General features: G+C 36.1%; 1 protein-coding gene across 1 annotated transcript; it reads left to right on the top strand.

The window, feature by feature from the left end:
• Positions 1-3,563: 3,563 nt before the first annotated feature.
• On the top strand, positions 3,564-18,684 carry LOC113767459 (stromal processing peptidase, chloroplastic). Its single transcript, XM_027311566.1, has 25 exons — positions 3,564-3,916; positions 4,243-4,425; positions 4,851-5,092; positions 6,405-6,603; positions 7,658-7,705; positions 7,881-7,988; positions 8,084-8,272; positions 8,424-8,723; positions 9,294-9,395; positions 9,907-10,041; positions 10,338-10,562; positions 10,852-11,055; positions 11,355-11,525; positions 12,039-12,188; positions 13,314-13,451; positions 13,832-14,059; positions 14,201-14,353; positions 14,691-14,820; positions 15,559-15,697; positions 15,951-16,071; positions 16,158-16,238; positions 16,837-16,938; positions 17,117-17,267; positions 17,556-17,687; positions 18,186-18,684. The coding sequence occupies exons 1-24, from the start codon at positions 3,686-3,688 to the stop codon at positions 17,645-17,647; spliced, it is 3,822 nt and encodes a 1,273-aa protein (XP_027167367.1). The 5' UTR covers positions 3,564-3,685; the 3' UTR covers positions 17,648-17,687; positions 18,186-18,684.
• Positions 18,685-18,757: the final 73 nt, after the last annotated feature.

Genomic DNA, 18,757 nt, shown 5'->3' with positions numbered 1-18,757 from the left:
TTAGAGCAACTTTTATGTTTAAAAAATGCAAAATTAATTTAACAATTTTATTATAAATTTTAAACTAAATGAAGAGATAAATATGTTTTAGAAATTTAAAATAACACAGTATCAAATAGGAAAAATATACTTATGCAAATATGCAACCAAACGATATGATTAAGCATTTAATAAATACTTTGACTAAAAATTTTATTAACAAAAGTATTTATTATAGATAAACGGGCCCTAAATAAGTTAAGAAGAGATTCTCACCAACTGCGACCAAGGAAAAGCCTACTTTTCTTTGGTCGACAAAAGATAACTCCTTTTCAATTCGATTTAGCGGCGACGGCATCCAAGAAATATCTTGAAGATGCCCAAATTACTTGGGATTTATTTTGACCATAAACATGAATGCGAAATTCCCAGAGTGCTTCGCGGAAAGAGCATTAGGTAAAGAACTGTGAAAATTCTATTAGGAAATCAATTATCATTAAGGCCATAGATATCAAACAATTTTTGAAGATTTTTTGTATAGTTCACAACTATTTATACCTTTTGAAGTCAAGTAAGAACAATTGGAAGTTTCGTGTCCAACTTAAGATGGAAATTTGTGTTGGAAACTCCTTTTTTTTTTTTTAATCCTCTTTCCCGCTTATTAAATTCTCCTCCACTACTTAAAAAATATATAAAAAAAGCTCATTTTTCGATTCTAGATGAAAGGCTTTTCTTAAAAAAATTGGTTTTAACCCCCTTGGTTGGTTCAAAACAAGAGGACCATAGTTTTGTATCAGCCTATAAAGTAATCAACCTGTGTAAATGCCAAATAATGCATTTATTTTCTGCATGCAAGAAACTGAATAAAACATAATGCATAGTAAATAGTAGTAGCTAAAATAACAATTACATGTGTATATATATATATATATATATATATTTTTCGAACAGTCGACAATAATTTATTCTATACATACTATAACCTATTATAAAGGGGTCCAACTGAGTCAATAGGAGGACCGTAACTGAATATATAGTTGGGTTCTTAGCTTAAGCTTGTAGCTAAATATTATGCATCATACGTTCAATCATAGCTCTAAACGCATATATTATGTAGAAATCGAATCCGGTGACTGTCATCATCATGGTTTCAGTAATTATTCCTTCCTATCAGAAGAGCTGATACGCCGCCCCTGATCCCTTTCTGTTAAGCAAAGGCAATATCTTGCAATAACTAGTATTTACCTTTAAAAGAACCTTACAAAAAAAAAAAAAGGTTTTCCTTATTGTTGCCTTTCAATCATGGGTAAAAAAAGGGAAGAAATTAAAGAAATAATACACCAAAATATACCCAAAAAAGAAACACTTTTTATTGACATGTACAAGTTTTCACCTGCTCAGTGACGTAGTTCATCAAGTGGCTGATTACATATAAAGAGGTCCACAAAAGTCGTCCCTGTCGTCTCAAACTGAAACAATCCAAAGAAAGAGATAAGAATTATGTTCCCCTCTTCACCTACGACTCTCCTCATATAAACAAACCAAACCGCCCCCAATCCTTGTCTTCCCTGGACCCCTAAACTGTATTTCTCTTTTTCAAGTGCCTTGCTTAGAGAAGATCATCATGAGCAGCAGGGGAATACTGCTATCAATCACGAAAATCATGATCATCGTTTCCAGTGGTTCATAATCAAGTGAAGAAGATTATTCAAGAATCAGAGAAGGATGGTTTGGAGTGGTCGCCCTGGCTGCAGCCCGAGATCATGAGAGGCCATGCCGTGAACGTACGTGATCAGAAGATATTCGCCAGACAGCATTCAAGATCAAGACTCGGCCAACCCATCATCAGCAGTCATCACTGTTGAGGATTCATATTTCATGATGGGTGTTTTTTTTTTTTTTTTCTTTTCTGGTCGTCATGCTTAACTGGATATATATATATGTCATATGACGGCGGTAGTTTCAGAGGCTCTTTGTCTTGGTCCTCTGGGATAATAAGGCAGGTCATGCACAGTATAGGATTTTTAGTTACTATTCGTTTTCTGTTCAGGGTTTTGCTAGTGCTTTAGCTATGTAAATACTACTAGTTACTCAGAATTTCGGATAATCTTGTTTGGTAGTTCTTGCTTTTGTTTATTCTTCTTCTTCTTTTCTAAATCAAGTTTGTTTTAATGTGCTGATTATAGGGGTAACAGACTGGGAGTATCATAGATTACTTACAAAGCATGGCAACAGGAATGGTTGAAAATTGGTCGACATAAATTCTGGCATAGAATTTTATGCCTCATAAATCATGTTTTCTTCAATTTTTTTCCAAGTATATGATGATGATGACGATGATGATGTTAATTGAGAGCAACTGGATATGGAGTGACATACTTCAACACAAAAGTTGAACTTGATTCAACCACTTTTTTTGGATGTAATGCTTTTTTATCAAGAGCCTTATCTCGTATAGCACTTCCTGTTTTCACTCCCACTAATTAATCCCCTAATAATTCTTTTTACTTTGAAACTACTTACAATGTTATGAAAGGGAAAAATCCTAGAAAGTTTGGTTGTGGAGTTGGAATCAATTGCGTTTGCACAAAGGAACATCTTTGCTTGGAATTTGAATAGGTCCAAACCAAACATTGACCTTGGACTCCCAGCCCCAGCCAGCAGCATCATCTTCATCTCTGGCCAAAAGCTGGGGAGCTGCAAAACAAACACTCGGCCCAAGTTTGTTTGGATGGTAGTAGATTATTTGCAAAAATTTGGCTCCCTTCCGCAAGTGAGTTTTTTGGGTATTTGTTTAAAATTTTATTGTAACTTATTGTAGAAATTGTAGAAATTTTTTTTGAAATATTTAAATTTTTGGATATTTTGAAATGTATAATTTAAAAACTTTGAAAATTTTTTTAAGGTTGCTGTAGTTAAAGTTATTAAAAAATCTGAAACAGACAAACTTGGCAAATAACTTGCTTGCCAAATAAGGCCTTTATTTGTTTCTATCATAAATATATTTTCTATTTTACATGCTACGTCACATTGAGAAAGTATTGCAGTATTTTTTAAAAAAATTATCCCAAATAATCTTCTTGGAAGTCCATAGTTTGTTAATCAAAATTCTTCTTGGAATTCCATTCAACTTCGAATAGTAAACTGCACACGAAAATAAAAAATAGCGCCCAAGATTTTTTTCTATCTTTTTTATTTGGATCAATTGGTCTAATTTCCTTTCAGTTCAATTAGCTCTCTCTCGAGAGCATGACAAGAATTCAAGTTAATTTTATTCTGAATAAAGGTTAACTATAGAAGATGGGAATCCAGAAAACATACGAGGTTGAAAGTGGAAAATTTTTATTGTGAATAATTCCTTTTTGGCTTTTTTATCCTTTATTTTATTTTTGGCTAAAAAGTACTAGTAGTAAAAACTAGTAGTAGTAGTAGTAACTAGTAAGTACCATACTGAGATATTTCATATTAGGGCAGAAATATCCAGAAAAGAAAAATCTGCGCCAATTGGCTAAACCGCCACCACTTGCCCATCCCCCATATTTTGTATTACCGTTAAATTAAACCAAAACCCAGAAAAAGGAGAAAACAAAACAAAACAAAAACAATTTTTCTGTCGTCTTCTTCTTCTTCTCCCTGCTTCAATCTTCAACAATTTCGTCTCCCTTCCATAAACCCTAATATTTGAGCAACAAAACTAATTGTAATTATGCAGACTAATTCAGCTATATTCAATGCAAAACCTGTATTATTTGCTCCAGTCCCAATTATCAAGTCAGTTAACACCACTGACCACAACCCTTCATCATCATTAGCATCATCTCCAAGTTCTTTATTATTCCCAGCTCATAATCAGAATTGGGCTCACCGGAAGAAGGCCACCATCACCTCCCGTTCGGATAAACATCGCTGGAGTCGCACCCACCTTATCTCCCCCAAGGTGTTTGATTTTTTCTTTCTTCTTTTTTGCTTAATTGTTCCTGCATTTTAATCTGTTTTTATGAATTTGATTGAGTAATCTGAAAGAAAAAGAAAAGGGTTTTAGCGGGAAGAATTGCTGTAAAGTTTTTTTTTAAAGATTAATTATAGCTGGCAATTATAGCTTTAGGGTGGAAGCAAGGTGGGGAACTAATTCTCTTGTTGTTCTTACTTGTTTGCTACAGTGAGATGATTAGCTTGTGCAAGTTTTATTGTCTTTGCAGTTGATTTGTATATTTTGCTGAATAGTGAATAAATTGTTAGCTAAATCCCTTTTTTGAATGGTAGAATGCATTGAAAAGATTTCCTTGTGCCCCAACGAGCTTATTGGATGGGAGTAAATGTATTTCTTGCTTCCATTATCCACATCAGAAAAGGGTTGGTGGTCATAGATTCAGAACTGGAGCGTTCTTTGATAAATCTGCATCTCATATCTTGAAGCAGAACGTTGATAATTCCCTTGCAGGCAAGGTATGGATTAGTTCACGGCGTTTTTCAGCATTTTTCAGTTTCGTAGTGTTTAATTGCACGTCACCCTTATGATATTTGATCGTTTATGCGATGGAATGATGATAATCATACTTTCTGTGTGCTTTTTGTCGTTTAAGTGTTATTAGAAAGGATTATTTACTAACTCCTAATTTTGTGTTGACACTTGATTGATAACAGTTGGTCATGTTTCCACATAGCTTATATGATGCAGACAGAAGTGTGCTTTTGTTTGGTTTCTAGTATCCGACAGTCAATTTGATTTAATTGCTTTGTTCTCATATAATGTTGTTCATGTGTTAGGAATCTTGTTGGTTTATTAGCTCGTATGCACAATAAATAAACTCCAGCAATTAAAATTTTGATTTTGAACGTAGTATGGTTAACACTGGAAAGTCCAATTTTAGGTGAAACAACTAAATGTTCCACGTGCAACTCTTGGTCCAGAAGAGCCGCATGCTGCAAGCACAACGTGGCCAGATGGTGTTCTAGAGAAACAGGGTCTTGATTTATATGATCCTGAACTTGAAAGATCAGAGTTTGAGCGTTTTTTGAGCTCAGAACTACCATCTCATCCAAAACTTCACAGAGGACAATTAAAGAATGGTCTCCGATACCTCATTTTACCAAACAAGGTTCCTCCAAGCAGGTACTTCTTTTCTGGAATGGTGTATGATGATTTAATGATGCACAAAAGTAATTCAGTGTTATCAAGAGAGCAGATTGTATATTTAGTCATACAAGAGAGGCGTCATTGTCACATTAACAAGAATTGCTCTTCAGAAGTTTGGTTAATCTCACTCATCTTCTCTAATGGTGAAGTGTCTAAGAGTGAGGTTCTTGTTGTTTCCCTTAGGTAGAAATCCTTATGTACGGGGGTGTGGCAAGGATTGTCACTGGAAGGTTTGTGTTCAGAAGCTAGGGAGAACCTATTTGAAAAACTTCCCAGGCGACACCCTATTATCTTGGAATTCCTACATTCTTTTTCTTGCCTAGCAAGACATAAGAGAAAGAAATCCAACAGATGTTGGCCCTGCCTAACTCTAGAGTTCTACCTTTCTTCTTTTTCTTCTTTTAATTTCACTATTGAAATTCTTTTTGGGTCTGGAGGAGGGGGGGGGGGTGCATTTTTCTGTTATGATGCACTATGGATACGTTTGTGTTCCTCAAGTTTTGTCTTTGCTAAGAGAAAATGCGTTACTTTTTTGGTTAAACATCTTACTTTGATTCAAGAATGTACTATTTGCATGTGATATATTCTATGTAAAAGCTAACTAATCATCACATTCAATGAGCTTGATCATATATCTTATATGTTGATATGCATGTTATGTTTTGTTTAGCTTGTCTGTATATTCTAAATTATATATCTGTGTACAGTTTACAATTTATGTTTGATGATGTATGGAAAGCAAGCAGTAGGACATAATATAGGACAAACCAATACACGTAAAATTTTATCAAAAGTGAATAAGGTAATATGATAAATGTTTCAGATGATTTTCTTGTCAAGATGCATAGTTACAGTACCTTTGACAGCATAGATATTGCATTTCAACCTAAACATGCAAATTTGGTGGTGATGAAAGCTACAATCCCTACACACACACACACATATTGGAAGACTTCGTAGATTAACTATGTAATTTCCTTTCACTAGCATCTGATTTGCGACATTCAAATCTGTTTTCATGGATGAGCTGTTGTAACTGTAGACAAGCAATAGCTGTTAAATTAAAAAGGCAATGCTTTATGGTGTCCAACTTGTCTGGGCTTTGGAAAGCCCATCAAAATAGAATTCCCATTCCAGCTAATATATACACACACACACACGCACCCCTACACACACACATATATTTGAGAACAAGTGTAGTTTCATAGCAGCAAATATTGTCGCTTTATCCCCCATTTCTTTCATGTATTTTGTAAGTCGTACTGATATACACTCCTTGAACTTTAAGGTTTGAGGCACACATGGAAGTTCATGTTGGTTCAATTGATGAGGAAGAGGATGAGCAAGGTATTGCGCACATGATTGAACATGTTGCATTCCTTGGAAGTAAGAAGAGAGAGAAACTTCTTGGAACTGGGGCAAGATCCAACGCATATACTGATTTCCATCACACTGTGTTTCATATCCATTCGCCAACCAGAACTAAGGTTTGTAAAAAGCTAATAAAACACAATTAGATTCTTTTCGTTTTTTCTTTTTTTGGGAAGAGGGGGGGGGGGGGGAAGCAGGACAGACATCTGGAGGCCTGATTAGCCCTGGACCTCCAGTGGTGGGAGCTTGGAAAGGGCTTCCTGTGGCGAATGGGGAAAATTTCATTGGCCTTCTAGATTTAGGACTTAACTTTACAAGTCTTAATGCCTTCAAGAAGTAGTAGTAGTACACTTGGATTTTCTAATGAAGACAGTGCTGTTCTCTGGTTTGAATTTATGTGAACTTGTGTGGCGTTATAAACTTTATTTACAGCTTAATTAACCTAAGGTTGGGCAATAGTTCCTTAATAGTGTTGATATTCCAAGAATTTCCTTTAATGAAAACAGTGCTTTATTATTGTTTGAATATAAATGACCTTGTATGGAGTTATAGAACTTTATTTGCAGCTTGTGTAACCTGGTGTTGGTAATTATTCCTTAGCCATCTTGATATTAATCCTAGTATTTCCTTGACTATATCTCTGTCCGTACGCATAAACAATAACAATTGTGCCGCCAGCCCCTTGTTGTTGGTATCCTAAATATCTCATTTTTAAGCTGGAAATCACACACACACACACACTCTGCATACACAGTGCTGGATATCAACTTTTTCACCTTACCTCATTGGACAACTGTTTGCTAATTCTAGTTATCCATCGTTTCAATGTTCCTTTCTCTCCCCTCAGAGGAGAAAATGGACAGAGCTGAAAATTAAAGTCTCATAGAATATAAGAAGCTTGGAATGAGAGAGCTTTTTTTGTTAATGATGGTACGAATGGTAGTTATCTTGTGAACAGGGTCTATCTGACTGAAGTCAGTTTGTGTCCCAGTATTAATGAGCTACACTAGAAGTATTGGACCAACTTTCAATGTGATTTTTCTGGCACATTTATATGCTTTTTAAATTCCACATTTGAGCATGTCAAATTCAATGTTCTGTCTCTGCTTTCTATGAGTATGCCTAAAATGTTTTGCATGTTTTGACAATTAATTGGATCATGTTTTATAGGATTCTGATGATGAACTACTGCCAGTTGTTCTTGATGCCCTTAATGAGGTACACATTTCACATTCTAATTCTTGCAGGCCTATTTTTAAAACAAATGTTTTACTGAAATTTCCTTCAATTTTTGACTTCAAAGTAGTAAGTATGATTACATGTATAGATCCTTTTTTCTAGTTGATTGTGGTTAAGAAAGTATTGAATCTAATGAAATTTTTAATCAATGTAGATTGCTTTTCACCCAAAGTTTCTGGCTTCTCGAGTTGAAAAAGAAAGACGGGCAATTTTATCAGAACTACAAATGATGAACACCATAGAATATCGCGTTGATTGTCAGGTAATTGCAATTTTATATACAGGCATGCCACATTGCATTTGCTTCCTACTGTAATGGCCTATTGTAAGGTTTTCCATCTTTTCTTTTTGACACAGTTGTTACAATATTTGCACTCTGAGAACAAGCTAAGTAAAAGATTCCCGATTGGATTGGAAGAGCAGATTAAGAAATGGGATGCTGATAAGATTAGGAAGTTCCATGAACGTTGGTACTTTCCTGGAAATGCCACCTTATACGTTGTGGGGGATATTGATAACATTCCAAAGGCAGTTCAGCATATTGAAGTATGTCCCATTTCAGTTGTACAGTAACTCTTTTCCTTTTTGTCTTGACATGGGGATATTGGTAGCAGTTTCTTGTATGCTTCAAACGTCATTCTTCTTGCTTTCCATTTGGCCATTTTGATGATACATCAACTCATGCAAATTTGTGCAGAGTGTTTTTGGTCAGACTGGTGTGGAAAGTGAAACAGTTGTTCCTCCTACACCAAGTACTTTTGGTGCAATGGCTAGTTTATTAGTGCCTAAGCTAACTGTTGGGTTGGCTGGTAGTCTAGCTCATGACAAGTCATCTGGTTCTGTGGAGCAATCAAAGATCTTTAGAAGGGAAAGGCATGCAGTTCGTCCTCCTGTCCAGCATAACTGGTCACTTCCTGGGAGCAATGATGCTTTGAAGCCACCACAGATATTTCAGCATGAGTTGCTTCAGAATTTCTCAATTAATATGTTTTGCAAGGTGAAAAGCAGCTCACATTAGTTATGTCTTACGCTTTTTCTACACTAAGTTGTTTGCCCAAATATTCATGATCCCAATATGAAGAGTACTTTGAGTGAAGAGTTACAGTTGATATAGCTTAGGAATGAGAAGTTGAAAATGTGGGGTCTGTTTTTGGTCTAAGTGTGAATTACTTGGTAAAGTTGATTGAGGAGTCTTTAAGATGAATCCATTGCTGAGGTTTACTCTTCAGGATTACTGATATGACCAGGCTTACTCAGCTAAAATGTAGTACCGTTGAATTGTGCTTAGCATTTCCAGAACCAGTTTCTTTAACTGTTTTCAAATGCATTTACGTTTAGTTGTATCTTCCGGCTGATGGACTGGTCACTGCTTTTCTTCTTTGTTGCAAGTTGAATGCCTTTTTTTGGTGTCCGAATCCTATACTTTGGTTTATGTGGCTAACTGGCTGTATTCATTCATCTAAACTGATAGCATTTCTAGCTTGAATTGATCACATTCTTTTGTTTATTGAGACCTTGTGCTATCCTTCTTCTGTATCAATTTTCTCCTAATGTTATTTTGTGGCAGATCCCTGTGAACAAGGTTCAAAGTTTTGGTGATTTGCGTAATGTGCTGATGAAGAGGATATTTCTCTCTGCTCTGCATTTTCGTATTAATACCAGATACAAGGTGTGGTGACTTATCCAAACTCTTGTATCTCATTTATTAAATTAGTCCACCTGGCAACTTATTGGACATTATTTGTTGTTCCATCTGTTTTATGAGGCACTTATCTTTGGTTTTTGTCTTTTTAATATTAACTTAAAGTCAAAATATTCACATCCAGTGGGAAACTAAGAAACCTAAAGAGATGACTTGTAGGTCTTCTTAATTAGGCTATTATAGTATTATGTAATTGAGCGACTTTTTGGTAAGCAAAGATAGGTATTTCATTAGGTTACGAATTAACTGTTCGTAGTAATAGATCATCACCAGCTCAGGCATTCTTTGAGTCCCTTCTGCTTGTGTTATGTGAATTTCCATGAAACACAACTTTTTTTATGATGATTGACTCTCATAATCCATCTCTTCAGTTATTTTCAGTGTCTTCTGTATCTTTTTCCTTTTTCTGTTCATGTTTTACAGCTTCGGTTATTTGATTGTATAATATTCTTCCTAGCTAACCTTTGAGTCGTTTCAGAGTTCAAATCCACCATTTACTTCGGTTGAGTTGGATCATAGTGATTCTGGAAGGGAAGGTTGCACAGTGACCACACTTACAGTGACTGCTGAACCTAAAAACTGGCAGAGTGCAATTAAAGTTGCTGTTCAGGAGGTTGTTTGCTTTTCCCACCCTAAATTTCTTCAGCATTCACAACAATTTTCTTCATCTGTTTTCTCTCCAGTAGGTGTTGTTGAATTTATTAGGGACATGCACACATCATTGGTCTAAGTGCTATAGTTCAGCACTATTATCATAGTTTATCTGGGGAGCAGAACTTATGTCTTCAATGTGTTTTCATCTTAAACGAAACACATGACTTTTAACAGTAACATCCTTTATTCATGATGTATATTGTTTTACTTTTCTGAATTTTTCATATTTGTTATATCACATTGTGCATCATTCAGGTCCGTAGACTTAAAAAATTTGGTGTAACAAAAGGTGAATTGACCCGTTATTTGGATGCACTGCTGAAAGATAGTGAGCAGTTGGCTGCTATGATTGACAACGTTTCATCTGTGGATAATCTGGATTTCATCATGGAGAGTGATGCTCTAGGCCATAGAGTGATGGATCAAAGACAAGGACATGAGAGTTTGGTTGCTGTTGCTGGAACCATTACTCTTGAGGAGGTAAATCTCAAAGTTGAATGATTTTACCCGATGGCGCAAATTTTGTCTGCTAATTTTATTATTTGGAGGATATAGATGCACCTCATTTTTATCCTCTTATCAATCAATTTATATGGGGCTTATTTTGGAATGGTTTACTGTCTTGAAATTTTTATGATCGATAAGATTTCATTGGAGTACAAAAATTTGTCATAAAAATGCTGCAAATATTAGGATCTTTGAGATCCCAGTATATCCTGTTATCTCATTATAGAGAACCGAATATTTTGCTAAGACAGTCTACTTGCAGGTTAATGCTGTTGGTGCAAAAGTGTTGGAATTCATATCGGATTTTGGAAAACCTTCTGCACCCCTTCCTGCAGCAATTGTTGCTTGTGTTCCAATGAAGGTACACATGGATGGACTGGGTGAAACTGACTTCAAGATAACCCCAACAGAGATAACTGCTGCTATTGAAGCAGGTTTAAAGGAACCCGTAGAGGCTGAGCCAGAGGTACCCCTTCTGTACAACTTTTCTCATTTGCCTTTATCGATGGTTTTGAGATTCTGTCTTTAGAGTAATATAGAACTACATGGAAAGGGCCTGGATCAAAAGCACTTTTCTCCTTCATCCTTAAGGATCATTTTTCTATTCAAATTATCGAGTATGGACTGCTGGCTGAAATTTTGGTTACAACTTCTGCGTCTGGCAACCTCACCAATGAGCACTGCTAAGTCTAAAGAAGAATAGGGCATTTCTGCCCCATGAAGTTACTTTCCTTTGACTTGGATTTGATATGTCTACCCATGCAGCTTGAGGTGCCAAAAGAGTTAATAACAACAAAACAGCTGCAAGAATTGATGTTGCTGCGTAGGCCTTCATTTCTTTCTGTTGGACCAGATGTAAATCAGACTAAAGTCTATGATGCAGAAACAGGAATCATGCAGCGGAGACTTTCCAATGGAATTCCTGTGAATTACAAGGTAAAGCTTCACATTCATGCCAAGATGCCACAGAGTTAGAGTTAATATGTTTTTCATATCATAGAATTGAAACAAGATGGATGCATCTTAACTTGTTTTTATCCTGCTGCAGAATTTGAAGGTTTTTGAAATTGCTTCTCTGTCACAAATAACATTTGATTCATTGACAAAATGAAGTTGGGGATACCTGTTGGTATTCATTTTTTCTTTTCTGATTTTAGCGTCTCTTTTTGTGTTAGTTTTTGTACTAGCCATTTTACTTCTTCTTGAGGAGTGTTATTCATTAACCTTTTATAACAAGAACTTCTAGCATTAAGAAGTCAATTGCAGCTGGTGATGATTCTTGCTTTGCCCTTGTCCTTCCTTTTCCTTTCATCTAGGTTTGTCATTTTTGCATTTTGATGAAAATGTGAAGCTTTGATGTTTTCTAGAAAGCATTCAAGTTTTGCAGTTTCTTTGCCTGCGGATCTTGAAATTGGCATCTTGTTGATACATCTATTGTATTTTGCACAGATATCAAAAAGTGAAGCAAAGTGTGGCGTCATGAGGCTTATAGTTGGTGGTGGACGAGCTGCTGAAGATTTGGAGAAGAAGGGAGCTGTCATAGTGGGGGTTCGAACTCTGAGTGAGGGTGGTCGTGTTGGTAGCTTTTCACGAGAACAGGTAAAGATGCAACGTCTTCTGGTTTAAGTTTACCTTATTTTTAGAGTTGCATTATACATGTTTAGTGCAAGAAATACATCAAAACTAGTGGGTTCAATTGAACCCCTTATTATGAATTTGAATTTTATATTTGTTTCTTTCAAGCTATTCCCACATTTAAGTACTTAAGGATGTCTTTATTTGTAAATTTTGGCATAAAGTTTTGTTGCCAAAGTTTTGTACAAGATCAATGTTTTTATGGAGATAAGGATAACTAGATGTTGTGTTGGGATATAGGCACTTCGCTTTTGGTTACTGTCATTCGACTCCCTTCTTGTGCGGGTTCTCCTTTTAAGGAGTAGAGAGACAATACTTTAAGGAATGCATTTAGAACGCAAGTTGTAAACCTAATTGATGACTTTTATACTAATGGAAATTGCTCTGCATCATTCAGATAACCTGTACTCTAGTTGATGGATCCTTTCATGAGAAATTGGTTTTGGTATTTCTCCAGCTTCAGGATATTTGTTAAGTTCTGCTTTTTTTCTAGAACATATTGGATATTCGTAGTGTTTGATTGTCTTGAACGATTTGCTGGTTACATTATGCTGATGTTTGGAAGCTATTCGATGCTGTTGCTGTGGGACTGTGCTTGTTGTTCATATGGTTGTAAGTTAGTCAAGCTGAAAAAATTTTGGTTGTCTTACATCAACTAGGCTCAAGATTCTGTTTATGTTTGTCTAAAGGTATGTAGGAGCTAGAGCTTGGCTCTTGAGTTGATGTACAAAGTCATATTTTATATGTGAACAGCCGGTTTTGGAATAAAGGAATTGAAATGAAACCTGTGCTACTCGTCATTTAATTCGTTGATAATTGAGCAGAAACAGTTTTTCAATATCCTATCTTTGCTGATCTGAGCAATTTCTGGCACTGAAGATTCTATTGTGTATATCCAGTATTTTGTGGATATATTAATGTATACTGTTATGGCTTTTATAGCTTAATTTATTTAGGGAGTCAATGGATATAATTGTACCAAATAGCTAAGAAAATGTGGTGCAGTTTGAATTTCTGTGTCTGTGTAACTACTAATCCTCTACAAGGTTTTATTGATCATTCATTTTAAAATGCTTTATGCTTCTTCAGGTGGAACTTTTCTGTGTAAACCACCTTATAAATTGCTCACTGGAGTCAACTGAAGAATTCATTTGTATGGAATTTCGTTTTACCTTAAGAGACAATGGGATGCGTGCTGCTTTCCAATTACTTCATATGGTACTTGAGGTAATGTCTTTCCTCTTATTTCTTGTCTATTAGAAACAATTAAAATCGTCTTTCTATGTGATGAGCCAAGTTTGATATTAAACCGGCAAGAAATTTTGTCATTCCTTTCAGTTACACATTTGTTTTATTTTCTACATTTGATACTTCCCTATTTCTCTTATCCTTTCTGAACTATGAAAAATCAATGAAAGATGGGGGAGATAAATTAGATAGTATCTTGTTAGCATTTGTCTTCCAAAAATATGTCAGTAACTGCCCTATTTACTATTGGATTATTGTTGGTTTGTGTCAACCGATGCTAGTTAGTCTTGCTTGATGTTTTTAATTTTTACATGGTATTGTAGTCATTCTCATTCTTGCAATGATGTACCTATATGCAGCATAGTGTCTGGCTAGATGATGCGTTTGATAGGGCAAGACAGTTGTATTTGTCATATTATCGCTCTATTCCAAAAAGTTTGGAACGTTCAACTGCGCACAAACTCATGTTGGCAATGCTGAATGGAGATGAACGCTTTGTTGAACCCACGCCTCATTCCCTGCAAAACTTAACATTGGAAGGTGTACAAGATGCAGTGATGAGTCAATTTGTTTGTGATAACATGGAGGTGCAGAATTTTATTTCATTTTATTTTATTTTTTCTTTCTCATTCAATGTGTGTGAAAAATTTGTTAATAAAGTAGGCAATGATCATTTATTGTTGATGAGACATGTTGTCAAGTTTGATGACTTGAACTCTTGTCATCAGGTGAGTATCGTTGGTGACTTTTCAGAGGATGAAATTGAGTCATGTATCCTTGATTACTTGGGTACTGTTGAAGCAACAAAAGGTCTAGAGAGAGCACAGAGTTACAGGCCTATCACATTCAGACCCCCAGCTGCTGATTTACAACATCAACAAGTGAGAATCAATACAGTTTCTTGAAATTGATGCCTTTTTCAAATTTGCTACTGAATTTGGTTGTTAGTTCAATGATGGACTCTGGCTGGGCAGGCTAGACACCAAGATTCTAACACTTAATTCACCTTATTGAAATCAAATTGCCAAAAAAACTTACAAAATTGTATTTTGCACTTCTGTTAAAATATAGTAGAGCTTGCTCCCACACACACTTTACGATCTGTGCTCTGTGGGTGCATGGTTTGACAAGTTTGATTATATTTTGAAGCTTGACTTTGTGCTTCCAAATTTTCCTCCTGTCTATTTTATTTCATGGTGGTTGTTTCATCTTTATCAGGTATTTCTCAAGGACACTGATGAGAGGGCATGTGCTTATATTGCGGGTCCTGCCCCAAATCGCTGGGGTTTTACTTTTGAGGGGCAAGACCTTTTTGAAGCTATTGATGATGGGATTCCTACCCATGAAGGTGATTTTTTCACTAAACTGGGCAGTTTCTCTTAAAATCTTGTCTGCTTGCTGAAAGAGGCCAGAACTATAGATTTTGTCATCTCATTGGAGCTCACCCCATGTAGGAAAGTTCTGCCTGGAAGCTGATGTTGACTGGTCTTACCCCAAATTGAGTTGCTTCATATTTTATACCTATAATTTGAAGAATGAATGCATGTAAATACTTGCAGAACCTGTAGAATGAGTAAATGAGATCTAGAGGAAAGTCTTGAGAGTGGAAGGAAGAGGTTGAACCCAAGTGAAGTGTTTGAATCCTGCTTAAGGAGACATTGCAGTACTCTGCATTATCAATTGAGAAATGTCCTTAGGCAGAAAAGCACTGAAAAACTTCACAATGTACTAGTTGACCATAGATATTTGGGAAGATGGGAAAAGCTTCACATAGAATCCTAGGGTTCTAAATATCCCTCATTTACATCGACGTGTTTAACCAAGTGGTGAGCTGCTTGTTTGAAACTTGAACTCAACTGTTGTTCTCTTCGTCTTGACTGCATTAGAAAGGCTTTCTAAATTGGTAGAATCGTGTTATTCTTCCACATCGAGTTATAATTGAATTATTGCGTTGCCAACGGCATATGCAGTTCGAAGTTTAGTTGGTGCTGAAGGGATGATTTTTTGGGTTTTTGAACTTATGAAACTAGAAGTGTGGTTACTCTTTTGAATGTACAAATAACAAAAATGTGAATATGCAATCCAGGTGCGAATGAACAGTTGAAACTGGAGGACCAACTTATGGCGTCACAGAGAAGTGGAGAGGAATTGCAACAAGGATTTCGCAGACACCCACTATTTTTTGCCATTACAATGGGCATATTGGCAGAAGTCATAAATTCGAGGTAATCCCCAATGATTGCTCTTGGTTCAGTATATTTTTCTAGGCACATTTGATTTCATTGGATTGGCTTCTGTTGACCTCTCTGTTTATCATTTTTATTTATTGAGCCCTTGGAAAATCTTTCCTTCACTAGCTTATCTATCGCATTTGCACATTTTACTTTATCCATGTTCTCAATTTTATTTTTTCTTGCCTAGAACATGATGGAAGATCATTTTGTTAGTGTAACAAAATGTTGTTTGGTTTCTGTGTAGGCTTTTTACAACTGTTAGGGATTCCCTTGGATTGACATATGATGTATCATTTGAATTGAACCTGTTTGACCGGCTGAATCTTGGTTGGTATGTGATCTCAGTAACATCAACTCCTGGCAAGGTACCTTTTTGGCTTTAACGGGGCTAATGAGATCATTCTCTTATTATCCATGGTTTATTTGACAGTCTCCGCGTAATAATATACAGGTTCATAAAGCTGTTGATGCTTGCAAAAATGTCCTAAGAGGTCTGCATACTAATAGGATTACTCCAAGGGAGTTGGATAGGGTAAGTTACTTTTCCAATCTTTTACACTTGTCCCCTTTATGTATAGATTGACAAATCTAGACTATGAACTGTTTCCAAGCATCAATTAGATAAGCGGAAAACCATTGGCTTGGAAAAGAATATGATGTAGCATTTATGGCTGCTTTGTGATGTTTTTAAAGGAGGGAACAAAATACCGACAACATATTATATTGATGTCTTAAGGATGATCTTAATGAGACCAACTATGTGGCAATATCTGGAGTGAATTAGGTGGGCTCCACGGTCAATGATAGCAATCACAATCCTTGTATTCTTGCCTTGCCTCTGGTCTGGTTAGCTGAAATCAATCAAAATTTATGTAGATAACATTGTTTTGATTCATGAAAAGACAGATGAGCTTGTGGAAGTCAAAATTATCGAGAGAAAGCATTTGAAATAAAATGATATAGTTTAAGTCATAAGTTCAAACAAAACTAGGCACATGTGATAGATGAGTTGATCAGTATTCGTGCAATGAGAGGACAATTTTGCTCTAATGATCCTGAAATTTCTATTCTTAAAACCATGTTTGTATATGTTTTGTCTCTGTTACTTTATAACTTTGTCATGTTCACAGGCAAAACGAACTCTGCTGATGAGACATGAAGCTGAAATCAAATCAAATGCTTATTGGCTAGGGTTGTTAGCTCACTTGCAAGCAACTTCTGTACCCAGGAAGGTAAAACAAGAGAAGATCTTTTTTAACTGCACCTCGTCTTGGTATCATTAGGGGCAAATGCATACAAGTGAATCACCCTGTGATCAGCTAAAGTTCATGAATGTCAAGTATTGCAAGTTATTCAACATGTTATGTTTCTTGCTACTCTTTTAGTTTTAACTTTATTTTCTATGATCAGGACATCACTTGTATCAAGGATCTCACATCGTTTTATGAAACTGCCAACATTGAAGACATATACCTGGCATATGAACAATTGAAGATAGATGAGAATTCCTTGTTTTCTTGTATTGGAGTTGCTGGTGCTCAGGCTGGAGAAGGAGTTTCGGGTAAGATAGATATCTACGAAATGAATGTTGCTTTATCTAATCTTACAGGAAATGGAATTAGGCAAGTTGGTAAGTGCCTTGAGTCTGAGACCATAAGGATTAGGTCAATCAAATATTTCTTCTTGAGTTTAATCTTGGTCGTTTAAAGGTTTAGTGCGTAATGTTGCATTTGGTTTATGCTTTTGACGTTACCTGCTTTTTAACGATGACATGTAGAGCTTCTTGTCTATTACATGCAAGTGGAATAATCTGATCCTGGCAAATCATTTATTGAATTCTTGTCTGCAGATCTATTACAAGAGGAAGACTCAGTTGAGGGTCTTCAGACTGTAATTCCTTTGGGACGTGGCTCATCAACAATGACCAGGCCGACAACGTAAAAATCAAGAGCCTGAACGTGCTGGAGTTTTTGCATTAAAGGTATATTTCCTGGACTTTTTCCTTTCTTATTTCCCCCTTCTTTCCCTTGTCTTGAGTTACTAATGATTGAAAAATGAGAATGATTGTTAGTTTGAATTCTAAAACTAGTTGGAAAGGGGACAATTGAAGTTAGGGGATTAAGAAAACATTTTCGCCTTAACAATCATCTGCTGCTTAGGCTCCAAGGGGGTTTCCTTGTTAAAGTAGAGGCTCTGTGCAGCCTGTATGATCTGAAGATGAACATGTGGGAGATTTTTTTTTTTTTCCAAATGTATGAAGATATGAATTCACTGGTTCCAGCTTTCCAACCTTCATTAGTTCTTCATGCTTTTGTCCTTTCTGGTAACCTTCCTATTGAGGTTCTAGGCCTGCTTGATGGCTGTATCCTAGTGGAATACTCAATCCTAGCTGATATAAGATCAAAATTCCTTCTTGCGGGACAAAATAATTAGGAAACTTCATTCTCAAACCATAACACCTATATACCTCCCATTCCAGAGCTCGCGGGCATCATGCTGCTTCTCTGGAGGATTTGTGCGATCTTGTCGAATTATTACAATGTGGATGATTGAACACCGCTTTGAGGTGGACATTGATGCGGCAGCATTATTACCGATGACATATGGCAAGTACCTGAATCTGGGCTCGTGTTAACTGACGGGGTCTTTTAGAGCTCCCAGAGTCTCTCCTTGATGGTAGCACTCAAATGTCATTAGGTTTATGATTAATATACACCATCCATTTTTTTGGTAATATAGATAATGCAATTCTTATTGATGTAAACATTTTACCACGTACATTGTAGACAATCTCTCCGCCAAAGCCTCAGAATTGTTGTACCATTAAACAGCCCAGTTTTGTATCGCCAGTTATACATATACATTGACTTAGTAATGGAAAAGCTGTTCTTGTGTATTATCACAAAGGTTTGCCTATGCAAGCTTTCCCCGTGTATTAGCATCAAAGGCTTGCCTAAGGGGTAATTTTATGGACTCAAGACCGGAGTTTATAGTATTGCAGGAACTTTCTTGGTCATGTATTGTTTTTAATTGGTGGATGGATGGTAGATG

This window comes from Coffea eugenioides, chromosome 4 (genome assembly GCF_003713205.1).
Source record: "Coffea eugenioides isolate CCC68of chromosome 4, Ceug_1.0, whole genome shotgun sequence".
Classification (NCBI taxonomy): Eukaryota; Viridiplantae; Streptophyta; class Magnoliopsida; order Gentianales; family Rubiaceae; genus Coffea; species Coffea eugenioides.
Note: the sequence above shows the minus strand (reverse complement) of the source record. Positions and strands in the feature narration are given on the sequence as shown.